Source organism: Aspergillus viridinutans, assembly GCF_018404265.1.
Source record: "Aspergillus viridinutans IFM 47045 DNA, scaffold_7, whole genome shotgun sequence".
NCBI classification, from domain to species: Eukaryota; Fungi; Ascomycota; class Eurotiomycetes; order Eurotiales; family Aspergillaceae; genus Aspergillus; species Aspergillus viridinutans.
Window position 1 is genome coordinate 181,481 of NW_025091223.1, and position 16,460 is coordinate 197,940.

General features: G+C 50.4%; 7 protein-coding genes across 7 annotated transcripts; 1 reads left to right on the forward strand and 6 right to left on the reverse strand.

The window, feature by feature from the left end:
• Positions 1-524: 524 nt before the first annotated feature.
• Positions 525-2,307, reverse strand: Aspvir_008539 (putative MFS sugar transporter; the record flags this gene model as incomplete). Its single annotated transcript, XM_043271707.1, has 5 exons — positions 525-916; positions 970-1,490; positions 1,544-1,781; positions 1,866-2,206; positions 2,270-2,307. 5 exons carry the CDS (start codon positions 2,305-2,307, stop codon positions 525-527), a joined length of 1,530 nt encoding a protein of 509 aa, XP_043127642.1.
• A 1,279-nt stretch (positions 2,308-3,586) lies between these two features.
• Aspvir_008540 (uncharacterized protein) lies at positions 3,587-5,014 on the reverse strand (the record flags this gene model as incomplete). Its single annotated transcript, XM_043271708.1, has 1 exon — positions 3,587-5,014. The coding sequence occupies one exon, from the start codon at positions 5,012-5,014 to the stop codon at positions 3,587-3,589; it is 1,428 nt and encodes a 475-aa protein (XP_043127643.1).
• A 646-nt stretch (positions 5,015-5,660) lies between these two features.
• On the forward strand, positions 5,661-7,631 carry Aspvir_008541 (uncharacterized protein; the record flags this gene model as incomplete). Its single annotated transcript, XM_043271709.1, has 5 exons — positions 5,661-5,931; positions 5,988-6,410; positions 6,476-7,259; positions 7,315-7,567; positions 7,620-7,631. 5 exons carry the CDS (start codon positions 5,661-5,663, stop codon positions 7,629-7,631), a joined length of 1,743 nt encoding a protein of 580 aa, XP_043127644.1.
• Positions 7,632-8,417: 786 nt separating this feature from the next.
• On the reverse strand, positions 8,418-9,324 carry Aspvir_008542 (mitochondrial import receptor subunit TOM22; the record flags this gene model as incomplete). The annotated part of the gene is made up of 3 exons (XM_043271710.1): positions 8,418-8,474; positions 8,709-8,998; positions 9,210-9,324. The coding sequence occupies 3 exons, from the start codon at positions 9,322-9,324 to the stop codon at positions 8,418-8,420; spliced, it is 462 nt and encodes a 153-aa protein (XP_043127645.1).
• Positions 9,325-9,768: 444 nt separating this feature from the next.
• Positions 9,769-11,593, reverse strand: Aspvir_008543 (mitochondrial-processing protease subunit alpha; the record flags this gene model as incomplete). Its single annotated transcript, XM_043271711.1, has 2 exons — positions 9,769-11,415; positions 11,495-11,593. The coding sequence occupies 2 exons, from the start codon at positions 11,591-11,593 to the stop codon at positions 9,769-9,771; spliced, it is 1,746 nt and encodes a 581-aa protein (XP_043127646.1).
• Positions 11,594-12,023: 430 nt separating this feature from the next.
• Aspvir_008544 (uncharacterized protein) lies at positions 12,024-13,412 on the reverse strand (the record flags this gene model as incomplete). The annotated part of the gene is made up of 1 exon (XM_043271712.1): positions 12,024-13,412. The coding sequence occupies one exon, from the start codon at positions 13,410-13,412 to the stop codon at positions 12,024-12,026; it is 1,389 nt and encodes a 462-aa protein (XP_043127647.1).
• A 603-nt stretch (positions 13,413-14,015) lies between these two features.
• Positions 14,016-16,212, reverse strand: Aspvir_008545 (acetoacetate--CoA ligase family protein; the record flags this gene model as incomplete). Its single annotated transcript, XM_043271713.1, has 2 exons — positions 14,016-15,875; positions 15,973-16,212. 2 exons carry the CDS (start codon positions 16,210-16,212, stop codon positions 14,016-14,018), a joined length of 2,100 nt encoding a protein of 699 aa, XP_043127648.1.
• Between the last annotated feature and the right edge of the window lie 248 nt (positions 16,213-16,460).

Consider the following 16,460-nt stretch of genomic DNA (forward strand, 5'->3'; position numbering starts at 1 on the left):
GTGCGGAGAGATTCCACTGCGGGGATGGATCCAGACCCTTTCCTTCGGTTGTTTATGCAGGGCGGAATGGGGTTCCGCTCAAGCTCGAATCTAGAAAAGGATTGGATGCTAGTGGTAGTCTAGATTGCTTACTTTTGAGTGAACTAGTTACTAGACTCTCGAGTGACGATCATCAAGACTTGATTAAAATGGACGGTGCTGTGCGGTGGGTTGCGTTCTAGACTTCTCGCTGTCCAATGTCTGAATCCAGAGAGGACGAGGTCAGCAAATCGTCTGACTGTTTATGAGACGAGCTGACAGGAGTGGACCTTCTCGAGGGAGCATGAGTCAGTTGTCGTGGCTTGGTCCAGTGGTTGCAGGTTGCCGTAACAAATTAAGTTGGTTATATGATTTATAAAGACGGATGAAAAACATAATTACTCAGACATGTACGTCAGTATCAATACCAGATTGACTTATAAACATTAGCTGGATACAGCAAGGTCATGGTATCAACGCCACGTGGGCACTGCAGCGGCAGACATCTACCGTCTAGCCTCGAGGTTTTCAACAGTCACCGCTTCACCCTTCTCATTGGCCTGGGCCTCAAATTGTCTCTCCTTCTCTCCAATCATCATCTGCTCACCGTTGGTGACATGGTTGGCGCCGCCAAAGAGAGCGTCGATCTCCTCAAGGGGAACTTGCTTGGTCTCGGGAATGAAAAACCAGACGAAGACGGCAAGCAGGAAGTTGACACCCGCGAACATGTAGAACGCGTAGAATCCGCAGTTCTTCAGGAAAATGGGGAAGAATTGTTGGAAAATGGCGTTGGCGACGTTCTGAGTCTGCGAGGCCATACCTACAGCCTGGGCACGAACGTTCATCGAGAACACCTCGGACGTCCAAATCCACACGGTGGCACCCCAAGAGGGTTTGTCTGAGGCAAGAATGTTAGTAGGGTCGAGTACGGACCGGATCGGGATAACTTACAGAAGAAGATGAATAGGAATAGTAAGAACACGATCGATATTCCGACGGGTTCTGTCTTCACCCCGTGCGGCGATGGTGTTTCAGTTTCAACAGCGGCGACAATGATCATGCAGAGACCCATGCCGATCCCACCGACAATCAGGAGGAACTTGCGCCCGAAGCGATCAATGATCCACACGGCGTTCAGTGTGAAAATGATACCGAAGGTGGCGTTGAGGGCGTTGATGAGGGCGATCGTTCCGGCGCTGGGAAACACCTTCTGGTAGATCTTCGTCGAGTACGAGTTCAGGGAACCTTGTCCAGTGACCTGTTGACCAGCGTTGATGACGAGCGCCAGAGCCATACGCTTGCGCAGGGACTTGTCCTTCCAGAGCGCACTGTAGTTGCTGGAGATGGCTTCCTTTTCGTACTCGAGAGCCTCACGGATCCTCAAGATTTCCTCCTCAACTTCCTCTTCAGTCTCACGGACTCGGCGCAGAGCGGCGCGGGCCTTCTCAATATTGTCACCTCGCTGGAGGAACCTGGCACCTTTGTCAGTTATTCTAAAACTGTACTGAGGTTTGCATCAGCTTACCATCGTGGAGAGCCGGGGATTGTTGGCAGAAGAGCCAGGATCAGGCAGGGAACGAGCAGTTGGAATATGACAACCATCTTCCAGTCCCACTCGCCCAGATTCTGCTTGTGCTTTGTGCAACCGTAGTTGACCCAGAAGCAAATGAAAGACCCAACGGAGTAGAACATTTGCCAGAAGGTCATGATTTTTCCACGAATCTCTGGTGGCGCCAGCTCACCAATATAGATAGGACCGGAGGCTTCACAAATATACTCCATTAGCAAAAGGGGAAAAAAAAAAAAAAAAAATTCCAAGATACACTACACTGGATAAGGATACTCACTCAAGGCAATACCCTGTCCGACACCGATGACGAGGCGACCAGCAAGGAAGCATCCAATGTTACCACGTGGGGACCATGTCTGCATGAAGGTGGACGCAATAACAAGGACACAGCCGATGCCCATTCCAATCTTGCGGCCGAGATAATCAGCAATGGGACCACCCAAGAAGAAACCACCGAAGATGGCGCCCACGGTGTAGGCCGTGTTGATTGCGCCAATCATGCTCTCATTGGGGTTATTAAAGTATTTGACCCAGTTCTTGGAACCCTGGACGGAGTTGTAGACGGACGCATCGTAACCATAGAGAACCATGCATGCTGCTGCAACGAGAGAGATGAACCTGAAAAGCGTTGCCGTCAATCGACCGTCCGCTTTGTTCCAGCCGTCAACAAACAGGACTCACCAGTTATAGCCTCTCTTGGAGAGGATTTTGGACATCATCTTGGCGGATGATTCGTGTAACTCGGCTTTGTATAGAATCTGAAGAAAAAAGGGATGATAGAAGTATATACCAGGTGCCCAATCGCAGTCTCTCGCCCTTTGTCAGCCAAGCCCTAGGCTGTCGTAGGGTGCTTGTCGTATTGTACACGACGAAGATGCTGAAAGACAAGACTCTGCCCAGAGGTTCCAAGAGACAGATATATAGGCCCCGTGAGAGATCGAGGAGAGATGGCGTCCGAGGCGATAGAAACGAGCAAGAGCCAGCCCATTATATTAGACCATGGGACACTCCAGCCCATGGCCGCATCCTTGTGAACACTAGAGCAAAAGCACCAGTGACCAGTCCAATCAGCATCGAAGAGCGTGTCTCTCCAGGGTGGCTTGATGGTGTCTAGCTCTCAACTCCATGTTTCTAAGTGGTGGGGTATCTGGGGTGGACCAACGGGGGACTCAGTACGGAGACTCTGATCTAGCCCGAAGCCAGTACCGTGTGGGCGTGGCCAAGGTAGAACCCCGGACGCGGATTTGAGGAAATTCTGCGCCGTTGATAAAGCATGTGCTAAGGTTTCCACGAATCGGCGACGGGCTGGGTCAGGGGCGATGGGGAAAACCGAGTCCACCAATGGAGACGACTGCACTCGACCTAAGAATACTAGGCACAGTTCTTGTCCCATGGTGGAAAAAGGTTCGAACCAAAAGCCCTGTGTTCACTTATGATGGAAATCCGGGGATGATTATGATAAAGCAGTGATGAGGATGATAGTGGAGAAAGCAGTCGAGGTCTGTTGGTGGACGTGGAGAGTCACGAGTCCATTGTCGCTAGTCACTCGATAGGTAGGGCTCCCCCAAGTATCCCCGGATGAATTCCAGTCAACTCGACAAGCTTTAACACATTTTAGGCAATTTGACGCTTAGCTGATTGGCCAAGATTCATTTGCCCCATCGAAACTCCGAAGTTGTTGACTCTTCCAGCTGACTGCAGTATCCACTATCCAGATAATGGGAGGTGAGCTGTGTACCTTACGGATGTACGGGGTCTGGAATCTGGGGTCTCCAGACCTCGACCGAATTTCTATGATTTCACACCATATAATCATTGTTCAGGGAGACGGTTGGGCACATTACAATAACGCAAGACAGGAATAAGATTCGAAGATCGATATACTGACCTACGAAATACCGACATGCTAAACTCTGAATAGCAATGCCCTTCATGTCCAAAGCTCGAGGGACGTGAAACAAGAAGAGGGAGTGAAAACAAATGTGATGGAATGATTATTCAAAAGGCAAATTCGTCGAGAAATCTCTCGGCCTCTGTGACTTTCTGACAAGGGCTTGTGACCGACCCATCGTTCCTGATCTCGGTCCCGTCGCCCCTGAAGAAGTCCGGTGGCGTCTTGGACTTTACCTCTCTACAGTGCCTTCGGATACTTGCATTGGGCGCTCGAGGGAGAACTGGAATTTTATGAGCGGATTGTACGCCTTTCGCATGTTTTGTATCGAGGGACTCTATGTCGAAGACATCTTGAATTCTTCCGCGAAAGTCTCTTCGAAACGCACGGAGTTGACGCCATTTCTGTTTCAGTGTGAAGAAAGGCGACGTGGGATCACTGGCATCGTCCGCTCCAGTCTCGTTTTCCCTCTGCAATACTTCTAGCTTGGTGGGCGAGGAAAATCCAGGGAAGAGAGCCGGTAGAGAGTCGACTTGGAAACCCGTGGAAAACCTCGATTTCGTGGCAGGACTTCGAGAAGTCTGGGCACTACATAGACCCCGAAATATCTGGTATCGCCTCTGCACTCGTCTGCAGAAGCTTCGCAGCAGATACAGAAGAGTAGCTACCACGATAAAGCAGCCGAGTAACACGCAGACACTGTAGAAGGCTTTGCGTCCGCTAACCTCCTGCTTCGAGCAGTGTTTCTCAATGACTGCAAGGTTTCTTTCTGGATAACATAGGGTGCAGATCTCGTCTTTAGTCGGAGTTTTACCCTCTGGTGCACAAGTCTTCTTCAAATCGAACCCTTCGCAAAAAGTGTCCACACATCTACTGCGACGACTGTAGGAATTTTTCCGGACGGGGTCGTTGTTATCATGAGTGTGGACACGGCCTTCTGAGCCACTCTGGAAGCCAAGGGTATTTTCTGATTTTCGTCTCTCAGTTCGTGCCTTTCCACGTTGAGATGCTGACTCCGAGCCCGATCCTGAAGCTGCCTCTGGTTGACCGTTCCATATTTTGCTGCGACGTTCACACTGCGGATCGCTGTGCTCCAGGCGAGAATTGAGTACTATTATTTCCCCGAGCGTTATGGGAGCTTCCGGGGTGTCATGAGGTCGCGTCAATAACCTCTTCCACAGTCGCATTCTCGCTCCTTGCCCCCCTGGAATCGTCAGGGTCACCGTCAGATTCAGAACTGATTGAACCTCGTCTTCCGAGCTTCTCGAGTGTATTGACATATTTCGGCCAGGTATTGCTCCTGCGTCAGTCCAATACAGTCGCCGACCCAGAGAAACCGCATATGCAAGCTCATCCACTTCAGCATCCGAGAAGTTGAGCCCGCTAAAGGTGGCCAGTGCCTGCTTGCAATATTCGAGCTCGTAGGTTTGATTGCCAAGGGACTTGTCTGGCGCCAGTCCCGGACTTTCTGTGTTGTTGACGAAAGGCCCAAGGAAAGCATAAAGGAGAGCGATAAGATGCTGTTGACAATACATTGGATCGGAGCAATAATAGCTCAGACTGATGATACAAAATACCAAAGCTGCAAGCTCTCATGTCAAAGACCAGAATTGAGAGGTGTCTCTTACAGACTATGAGGAGCTCGACTACACCGCATGGCCGAAGTCCTGCAAAGTCAGGAAAGAACAAGATGTCGCTCACGGAAGCTACACCTCATCTCTTCGACCACTTCAGTTGCCATATCGATCGGGCGGGTAACATTTGAAAGTAGAAAGAACACTCTGTCAAGCATCTCAGATGTTCATGAATGTCCAGCTCATCATAGGTCTTGTAGTAGAATGCTCCAGAGACAGTCTTCTCGCTATGAAGAGATAGCCACTAGCCTTATTCAGACTGAAGACTGTGAGATGTCACTATGCACATCCTTCTCCACTGATCTGTAGTTCTCATAGTGTCATGTCTCTGTCCACTTCTCTCATCACTAATTTGGTAAAATGAGTCACGTGCTCTCGTGAATCGGTGACGCGGTGCCATCGCGGTCTCACCAAGCCATCCTTTTGGCCTCACTTTATTGTCATCTCGTCCTCATCTATCAAGGCTCGTATTTCTCAATTAGAAGCTATTTATTGTACATTAAACCCTCACAGCTATTAATCCCCGCAACTTTCAATCCCATTCCTCATGCCCCGCACGTATGGCAAAGCGAAACAGTCGCGACTTTCTTTCGCTCCACTATCATCTTCGCCGCCTGGTACTGACAGGAGCACGAGAAGTCAGAAAGATCGCCTAGCTACCCTACGATATGATCATCCCTCCTTACCTTCCCTTCGTCGAGATCCGTTACAACGGGGCAAGCCCCTGACGCGCCGAGAGGAATCATCTACCCCGCCAAGCTTATCAGAGGGAACGCCGTCCTCAGAGCCAGAACAAAACGCTCAGAGACCGAGAGAAGGTGGGTTTGGTCTTCCTCACTCATCCATGCATCTGTCACTCATAGAGTTTACGAAGACCAGTCGCCTACAAGATCAGCTGCCAAGGGCGCAATTGCTGTTGACGAGAGCAGCGATAGTACTCTGGAGATTCAGCGCAGCGCGCGCAAATATATGCGGTTACGATCGGGAAAGCGGAAGAGGTCTCCCTCCTTACCAAAGTCGTCGAAGACGTCTGCGAATGAGCGTCCGATTCTGGTTTCGGATCAGAGCGATGAGGACATGGTTATACAGCCTCGCCGAAGGTTAAGACGTGGCGCCGCCGACGTAAAGCCCATTGTCGTCGAAGAAGACTCTGAGGACTCCGATGAGCCTATCCGCTCTTCACCAATCAAGCGACGCAAGCGAAATATAAACTCAGATCCCCCCAGAACTCCGCGGCGGCACTCAGAGCAGGAGAAGTTGGATCTCGAGGAGGATCTAGAGGTCTTGCAGGACTCTGGTAGGATTCTTTATGAAAGATACGACTTTGGGATGCTCTCCTTGCTAACTTCAGCGTTCGTGTAGTCGTAAAGAATACGCGGACCCGAGGTCGTCTAGCCAATTCGGCGAGAGCTCAACGCCAACGTCATCTGGAAGCCCTAAGACGCCGAAGGGCTGGTGGGAAAGAAGCGGACCTGGAGCAAGACTCAGACGCTGAGCACCCGGATGAAGCTGACTCTGATAACGAGTCTGAGAATGAAGCCGGAAGCCAAGTTCGTCAGCCGCAGTTTCGCCGCCAGGAAGAGAGCGATGTCGAGTCATCTATTGCAGACAACGAGGACCTCGACCAATACGAGGACGATTTCGTATTAGAGGACGATAACGCTGAACTGGGAGTGCCATCCACTCTGGAAGATTTGCCGTTTGAGTTTTCTCGGCATGCCTACAAACAGCTGAAAGAATACTTCCAAGACGCTGTTGAATGGATGGTAAATAACAAGATCAACCCTGCCTTCCCTCGTTCCGACCCACTGTACGAAGTTGCGTTTATCAAACTTGAAGACGAGGTCAAAGGACGCACTGGTTCTCAGCTGGTATCTTCCGTCTGGAACGTCAAATTCCGCCGAGCACTCCTGGCAAGACCTCATGTCGAAATCACTCTATACCCGATCACAGACAATCATCCTTGTGACGCGTGCAACAGGTCTAAGCATCCTGCTTCGTTCGATATGAAGCTATACGGAAAGGCTTATTCCTTGGAGACACTCGAACCACTGTCAGATGACGATAGCGATGAGGAAGAGGGTGCTGAAAGGGACAGAGACGGTTACAGCTTACCAGATGAGGACACGCGGTTCTATCTTGGACGGTTTGTCCCCCTTTTTACCTTCTGTATTCTCATTTCCATGTTGACTCGTTGATAGCCATTGCAAAAACAAAGCCTCGCTAGCCCACACTCTCACCCACTGGCGATTTCACCTCAATGAATGGGTTGTCGACTACCTCGAACGCATGGGTTACTTAGAGGACGAAAAGCTCCTTGAGCGCAGCCATTGGAGTCATAAACAAAGGGCCAGGTATGCTTCAGAGGTGATGGGCTCAATGGTCGACAGTGGTGAGGTAAAGAAGCTCTGGCGTGACTTCCATATTACCCTGAAATCAGCGAGAGAGACAACCGTATGTTGAATCTTATCTACAATTAACACAGTACATACTAATCTGCGTCCAGACACTCTCGTGAGGCACATCAATCGATCCTACAGCCTTGTTACTTTTTCCTTGCTCTGTTTTCTTTTGCACATGCTTTATCAGCACAGCCGTCGACAAGCTCGACGAGGCACTCCTACATAACCTGCCGTCTTTGACTCTTGAGAGGTCCCTGAGTTAATTTTGCCTTTGCTTTTGCGATGATACCCACTACTCGTAAATCTGATTCAATAACCAACAGTTGCTTCAATATGTACTTAGGCGAAATCAAAATTCATGACTCATGAACTAGGTTCATCCACGTTCCATTATCTAGCAACGTACATCAACGAACAAAGAGAAAGAGACATAACAAGAAATGAACATGAAAAAATTGTTATACAAGTACATATAGACGCGAAGGTGTCAGCGGAAGCCGCAGACGGGATAAACCAAAGGCTTCGAATACAACAGGCGAAGGGAATGAGGACTTAAACCGTGACAGAAACGACGCAAAAATTTTTCTGTGATCGCGCCAGCCCAGTATGCAAACCAACAGAAGAAAGGAATATGTGAAGAGAAAACCAGCTCCAACACCTCCCCGAAATCATATTTTGTTTTGCACTGCGCCCAAATTTAATATCGAGAGGTTCTTTGTCGCTTCGCTTGCTGAGTGGAGTCAATTCGTGTACTGGCCGCGGTTGATTGCGAACTCAGCCCCAGCAGACCGATAATCATAAATCAAAGCGACGGACCGAACAACAGACGTCTCAGCTGCATCATCGCAATTGTGGAGTCCAATACACCCGTTGTATTTTCACCCTCGGATTGAGGTGTTCATTTACAGAGTAGGTTGGGCCTGCTTGTTCTCAGCCGGGAGAGCGCCGGGTGTGAGCATCTGTAGAAGAACCAGTGTCAGCATGCTCCAGTCAAATACTCAAAAAGCTCGTAAGCATGCAAATACAAAGATACAAGTCGGAATCGCGTGTGCCTCGCTTTCTTGGCAGAACAAGTCAAACAGTAAGAGTTTTCACACCGCTACCGGTGCTCAAAGAACCGGACAGATCTGAAAGAACCGAGTCGAGACATTCTGGGGGGAATAATATGAGGAGAAAAACGTCCGTCAACATACCTCGTTAGCACCCTTGATCATTCCCTGCTCACGCTCCATCTGAACGTACTGCTCCTCTTCGGCGTAGGCAAGCGCCCATGGAACGCCAAGGAGGAAAGCGCTGGTGCTGAGAATCCAGAGCGCCTGTCCGCTGAAGGAGATGCTGGACTTTGTGAACGAGGTGAGTGTGGAAACGGTGGAGGAGATCTGGCGCCGGGCTGACGGGGGGACGATATCTTTCAGAGCGGCCACACGCTCGTACAGGGTCTCGCTTTCGACATCGAGGTCGGACTCAACGGAGATTTCGGATTCTAATATTGGATTGAATGGTTAGATATGTTGTTTCGTGGTCTTGTCAGTGTGAAAATGCATATTGGCTATGAATCCTGTCGGAGAATCACCCTCCGGCAATGGAGCGGGATGTCCGTGGATGAAGGAGCGAGATGCATGAGGGAAGCGCGTGTGGATATCAAACAGAAGCTCATAGAAAATGAGCGATCGGTGTCAGTAGAGCTTGCTCACCCGTGTCAGTGTAGTCTTCGTCCTCATCGTCCGTGGCAAGAAGAACATTGTGCTTGCTGGCCATGGGCTTCTCCTGAGCAAAGTGCTCATCCTCAACCTCGGTAAGCTTGACCATTGTGACGGTAATAAATTAATCGGGAGAAAGGGTGCCAGAAAGAAGTGGTCAAACGAATTTGTGACGGCTAGAAATATGATGCTAAAGGTGACGGAGATTGCTGGCGGACTGCGGACTTGATAGTGGTCCGCTCCAACTTTTTTCCCGAACCAGACGGCCGTAAAGCGGCAAGCAGCTCCAACGTGATTTGTGCTCGCGCCAACGGTTCAATGGAGTGCTTTCATGGACAATACAGATCAATCGTAAACTTACTGTCTCAGCAGGATTAGATATTGTACAAGTCGATTATTTATGCCATTCTTAGATACATATGGCACACCGAATCTCATGCAAAAATGGTGAGTGAAGAATGAAAAGCCATCATCCACCCTCTATATAGTACACACGGACCGGGTTCTGGATCAGTTGGAATCCATGAGCTGCGCTATGCAGGATCATACGAATCTATCTTCTTCCGAGCTTCCATCGTGCAATCCGTTCTTGAATTTCCTCCCATGGGAAAGGACGAAGTTTGTACCCTTCCAGCTCACCCTCCTGCAAGACCACCGTCGGGATACCGGTGCCCTGGCCCTTGTTCTGAACATGGCCTCCAAATACATGGCGAGCCACGCGACGGAGGTCATCCACGGTCAGAGCCTCGATGCGGTCGCACATCTCCTTGACGCCAACCTTATGGCCGTGAACCTGGACTTGACGGCCAAGGTCCTCCAATTCCACCATGCGGGACTCCAAGTTCATCAGCAGTGAGGAGCGGAGTTGGTTCTTCGCACGGTTGACCTCCTGTGGCTGCAAGGCGCTGTAGCCCGTGTCGAGAGCCAGTGCCTGCAGTTCGCGGCACATGACTTCAAGCATCTCGGTCGTACGGGTGGGACTGCACGAGGCGGAGATACCGAAGATACCGCTGTCTGTGTAGCTGTGGTTGAAAGCGATGCAGCTTTCAACCCATCCGTGCTGGTTCAACACATTCGTATAGAGACGAGAATACATACCCTTGCCGGGACCGCCGGCGGAGAAAGATCCGCCGCCTCCGAGCAAGGTCTGAAGGGTGGCGAGAGCGTAGATGTCAGGGCTTGAGATAGGGAGAGCTTCAAAGGCGAGATGTATGTAGCTCAGCCTAGGAAGCATGGGGTTTGCTGGTGGGGGGATCGGGGGAAGAGAGAGGAATCCACCAGTATAGTGAGAAGGTCTTGTCAAGTCCAACGATGATGGCTGCACCAACGAAGGATCAAGGGGTGTCACAGATGCAGGCTTCGACGCGGTGGTAGAGAGGTTTTTCAGGAAAGGAAGCCGGGAAAGGACAGACTGGGTCTTTGACGTTGGCGTTGTGGAGGTTGTTGACGATGGCGTAAATTGAGGTATGGTCGGCACCTGTCCCTCCTGAGCGGCTGTCTCTGAACCCGACAGGGTTGTGTCGATCCCAGTCCCGGATAATACGGGCCCTTTGCTCGGATTTCCGGCCTTCATATCACCAAAGTATTGCTCTGTTAGCTTAACAGCGTCCTCGTGCGGCACACCGGCAAAGGCAACAACCATCCTATCCGGCTTAAAAAAGACCTCCCTGTATCTCTCGACGACCGCCTTATTAATCTCTTCCAACCTCTCACGAGGACAGAGTAGCGGGTTCCCTAATGTGTTATCCTTGTAGGCCGCCATATGCACCAGCTCCGGAAGGATAAGCTCAGGCTTGGCCCAAATCTCATTAATCTCGTACTCTGCTGTCGCCAACTGCTGCAGGACTTCCTCGTCGGTGATCAGAGGGTCGCGGATCGTTTCCGCCAGAAGACCCAAGGTCGCGGGGACAGCCGAGTTGAAGCTGGCCGACTGGTACATCAACGACTCGCGAGACGAAGCGCACTGAATGTTCCCTCCCAGACTCTCAAGCGTCTCCAGCATCTCATCGCTTGTTCGGGACTTGGTTGATTTAAAGGCTAGCCGGTCCATAATGTGGCTCACGCCTCGTAGGCTCTCGTCTTCGTACCGGGATCCCGCATCGACGTAGACACCAACGCCGGCAAAGGGTCCGGGTAAGGATTCCGTAGCGACGCGGATTCCATTGGGCAAAGTAGTAATCTGATCGAGCTCTGCAGGGTCCTATAAAGGGGCGAGAATGAAAATTAGCCTTATACGAAGGACTTGGCCGCTGGGGAAAAGCAATGCATGCAGCTCTTACCTTGGACTCATTGAGCGTAGCGAAGCTTCTGGAGGCTGAACGAGGCACGCGAGCCAGAGGCTTCGCAGACTCAACGGCGCGCAAGACGGAGCGACGCATCTCTGTCGCTTAGATATATAATTTTGGTTGAAACAATTAGAAAATATCTAATTGTTAGTCCTCCGCTCGGCGTGGCTTTATAAAGGTCTTTCGTAACGCGGCGGCGCAAAGATTTGGGACCGGAGACTTGCCCCGATTGATGGCTTATCTAATCAATCACTCTGGCAGACAACAACCACCTTATGATATGATAATGACCAGTATCTCATCACGACATATTCTTCTCTGTAGGGGTTGATGGTTTTGGAAGCATTTAGGATCAGGATAGGACAATTCTGTTCTCTTGGCCGGAAGCGTGGCATCTCATTAGCAGCGATTAAAATCCGGTTTTAATTTGGTTACATATTTTTGCGGTATGATGCTGTGCATCTCAAGCTATATCCATGTCGTCCTTGATATATACAGTGTTCCGTACACTCATACATCATAACTACCCAATATACTTCCCATACCTAGCAAACTCCTTATCCGCCTTCAGCCTCTCCAAATCCTCATCCCTAAGACATACCATGAGTGCAATCTCACCATCCAACGCCTTTGGCAGAAGATACATCAAGCCCTCAACAGGCAAGAACCGTGGCCTGCGCACACACTCAGGCGTGCCCAGTCCAAGATTGAAATCAAGCTCGTAGCAATTGACCTTAGCCCAGGAACTAAGCATCAGATCCCTTGACGGGTCGATCGACGCACCAAATGAGAAAATGCTCTTATCAGGGGTTCGAGCGAAACAAGTCGCCAGGGCACGGGTGTGATATGCCAAAGCTTCAGGATCCAAAGAAGACCGGAGCCGAGATGCGATCATACCCAGTGGCTCCTCGAGGAGTGTCTGAAGCGTGAAGCTGTTGTACGTCATATTTTGAAACAAGCCGGGGTATGTCTTTGGCACATCCAAATAGCTGCGTACATCGACGGCGCGGCTGAATGTCGATTCCGCTGTTGAGTCCAGGCGTGGAAGACGCGCGCGGGCAACGGCCTGCCAGATGAAGGCACAAAGGGCGTCGTCTGTTGAGACGAAGCCTGAGGCGGCGGTCTTTGTACAAAGGGACTTCAATTCGGCGAGATCGCTAGGTGAAAAATTGAATAATGCCCAAGTGCATTCAGGCGGAGGAGGTCCTCTCTCTTCTGAGGTGTCATTGCAACCAGTCGGAGCTGGGAGAGGCTTCAGAATCTGCCGCGCAACCTCGGGACCTGGCTGGTAAGAGTCATCTAGCAAAGGAATAAGATTGTGTCTGGCAAGATTGCCGGACGAAAGTTCCTGCTCGGAAAATGGCTCATTGCGGCAGGCTTTTGACAGCAACCGAATAAGATGCCCCTGGCCTGTCATGTCCATTGCCATATGGTGGCCGACAAAAGTCAGCAACAGACTGCCAGTAGTGAAGGTCGCTTGCACGACCAAGACCGGGTCCCAGTCATTAGCCTCACCAGGGAGCGGGATGGTCATGCGGGGGGCAACGACGCTCTCGTCCAGCATGCTGCTGGGGAAGCTAGCCTGTCGAAGAGCATCCATTGTTGGTATTGAAGGGTGGTCTCTCAGATCTTTGACAACCAGGCGAGGAACTGTATCCAGCGGCTTGATCTTGAAAACGCCTGTGTTGCCTCCATTTGCACCCTCGTTAACGATCTGACCGGCCACCCAGGGAAAGCTTGCTGATAGTCGTTCAAGACCCCTTGTCAATGTGTCAATGATTGCTGGGTAAGAGGAAGCATCCGCCACAGGATAGCAGAGGCATATTTGGGTGTAGATGTTCAGTAACGGCTGATTTGCGAGAATGTCCACAGCGAGTTCGTCCTGGTTAGATGTTGTACTTGTGACTAGCATAGTGAATTGGATCGCTTGGATTTCTGATGTCTATTATCCCATTGCTGTTCATCCTGATGAATCTTGCCTGGATTTATAGGAGCTCAATGATCCTGCCTTATGGTATTATGCATCTGCAGACAAAAGTAACTTGTCTGGATGAGCGAACATGAGTCATGCTCACTCATCAAATTTGGTACCTTTTTGGCGCATCCTCTAAATTCGATGAACATTTCCCCCAGTTTGCCATTCTATATCAGATAACCACTATCAAGCTTGCTTGCATCATCCAGTACGGAATCTATATCAACATAGAAGGCTGAAAAGTGACTGACACAAATGTTTTGACCGTCACAGCAGGCGTTCAGCTTTGTCACACGGGGTAGCTGCCTGAAGTATCAGGTGAGCGGAATGTCGGAATGTCGGAATCTTGTATTTGATGTTCTAAGGCAATGGTTATTGTATTCCCTGGTGGATGATGTTCGTTTCATATTTGATTTCGATCTTGAGGAGACGATAGCTGGAATTTAGAATTGGGGTTTGAGCCTGCATTACTGTCTCTATTGTCTATTCTATTATCTTTTCGTGCCCTGTATCTATCACGGTTCTTCGAGCAGGCTCTGTCTATGGATGCTCAGCAGCCCAATTCCTATACCAGTCCAGGCAACCTGCATTCGCAACACTTGCTCCAATTTTGATATTCAGTCCGCAAAGGATCTGCTTCACCGCATTTTCGACTTTTTTGCCGTTCGACGTCACTGGAATTTCAGGACAGACATCCACTATGCCCGGGACATGGCGAGGACTGAGCTCTTTGCGGATAGTGGCTTGAATCTGCGTCGCAAGGTCCGCAGGCATAGTTGTGGGCGTCTTGCCATGCGAGGCAAGCTTCACAAATAGTACGACAGTCTCGTCAGTATCGATGCCCTCTCGTCTGCGTCCTACGCACAAAGAATCTTCGATTTCCTCAGCAAAGTGTTTCAGGAGGATGTTGTAGATTTCTGCGCTTCCGAAGCGGACACCTGCCGGCTTCAGGACGCCATCGCTTCGGCCAAGCATGTTCACTCCTCCAGTGTGTGGGTTGATCCGGACAAAGTCGCCATGATGCCAAATGCATGGGCCGAAGACGTCAAAATAGCTCTTGCGGTATTTTTCCGCGCCAACTGGCCCCTGTGGCCAGAACATCACGGGTTGGGCGGGAAATGGTTTTGTACACACGAGGTCACCGGGTTCATTCGCGCCGCTGATATCGGTTCCAGAGTAGTCGTATGCCGACACCGCCATTCCGAGACAGCGGCATTGAATTTCGCCTTTGTAAACAGGTAAAATGGGGCAGCACGAACAGAACAGTGAAAGGATGTCGGTACCGCCGGTGATCGAACCCAGCATAATGTCAGGATGTACGGAGGAGTACACATATTCAAATGTAGACGGCGCCAGAGGAGACCCAGTGCTGAAAATAGCCTTCAGCGTTTGCAAAGTCACTGGGCGGTGAGGGTGCTGCGTCGGTTTCAGTGAGGCCTGCTCCAAGATGGAAAGGTATTTTGCAGATGTCCCAAAATGTGTAATTCTCAACTCATCGATCAGACGCGGCATGGCCATCTCCCCGTTCCCTCCTTCTGGGTCCAAGGGTCGAAAAGGAGAACCGTCGTAGAGGACGATGGTGGCACCGCTGGCAAGACCAGACACCAACCAATGCCACATCATCCATGTCGTGGTCGTGAAGTAGAACAAGCGGTCTCCTGGATGAATGTCGCAATGGAGCACGTGCTCCTTCTTGTGCTGCAGCAACGTTCCCAGCGCTCCATGGACAATGGGCTTGGGCGCACCAGTGGTCCCAGACGAGTAAAGTATGTAAACAGGGTGGTCAGGCTCAAGGCTCGCAAATTCAAGGGCGGCTGATACATTTGAGACAGAAGCCAAGAATGTCTCATATGTACACGCTTTTCCTTGGGTGGGCTTTACTTCATCGACGTTGAATTGATGCGACTTGACGGTCTTGAAGACTACCAGCAGCTGAAGCTCTGGCAGCTCAGAGACAATCTGACGGATCTTTTCATAGGCACTATGCACTTTGCCGTTATATAACGAGGCGTTATCGGCAAACAAAATCTTCGGCTCGATCTGTCTCAGGCGCTCCAGAACCGCGTGGACTCCTGTATCGGGCGACACGGCGGTCCAGAAGGCACCTATTGATGTCGTCGCCAGCATTGCAACAACCGTGTTAACATGGTTGCCGAGGAAGCCTGCCACACGATCACCCGCCTGCAAGCCTGCCTCCTTGAGGGAATTGGCACACTTGCGAACGCGCTCCCGCAGCTCTTTCCAGGAAACAAATTCTCTATCAGATTCTGTGGCAGAAATCACTGCAGTGGTATCTTCGGCTGGTGAGGTTGCCGGGTACAGCAGGTTTTCCGCAAAGTTTAGTTTGCTTCCCTCAAAGAAGTGAGGCCTGGGAAAGAGTACTTTCTCGGAAGACATGACCTGGCCAAGGTCAGTATCTCTGTTCTTTGACGACGGATACAATACCTCGAATATGGAACCGAGGCCCGTCAAGATACTTTGGAGTAGAGCTACTCACCCGCTCATACGGTTTGTGGGCTTTGATATTGGTATAGTGCCATATCTCCTCCCAGAACTCGGAAGGCTTAGATATACTCCACTGCCAGAGGTCATTGTAGTTCTGAAGAGAAAGTTGGTACTTTTGATTCAAGCTCTGCATGAAATCATATATCTGGGTACTGTGCGGATCTGAGTGCCGCCATAGTTCTTTCGCTTCCGCGGACACCTCACGAGGCTTGGCAGATCCGTTGATCGTCATGCTTGCTGGCTTGCTGATAGACGAGAATAATTTTCAGACCTCCAGTGATGTATAGACAAGAGAAAGAAAAAGAAAGATTACAGCGAGTCCTGTCTGAGTCAGGAAGATCTTATAGCGTGGCGGCCTTCCGTTTCCGTCGGGTACGACTGTCTAGGGGAAGACTACCAGGGATGACAACCGACAACGCAATCAAATGGAATCACCGAATCAACTCTTGAAAAGCGAATGAAGATCTAAGGCTGTCATCT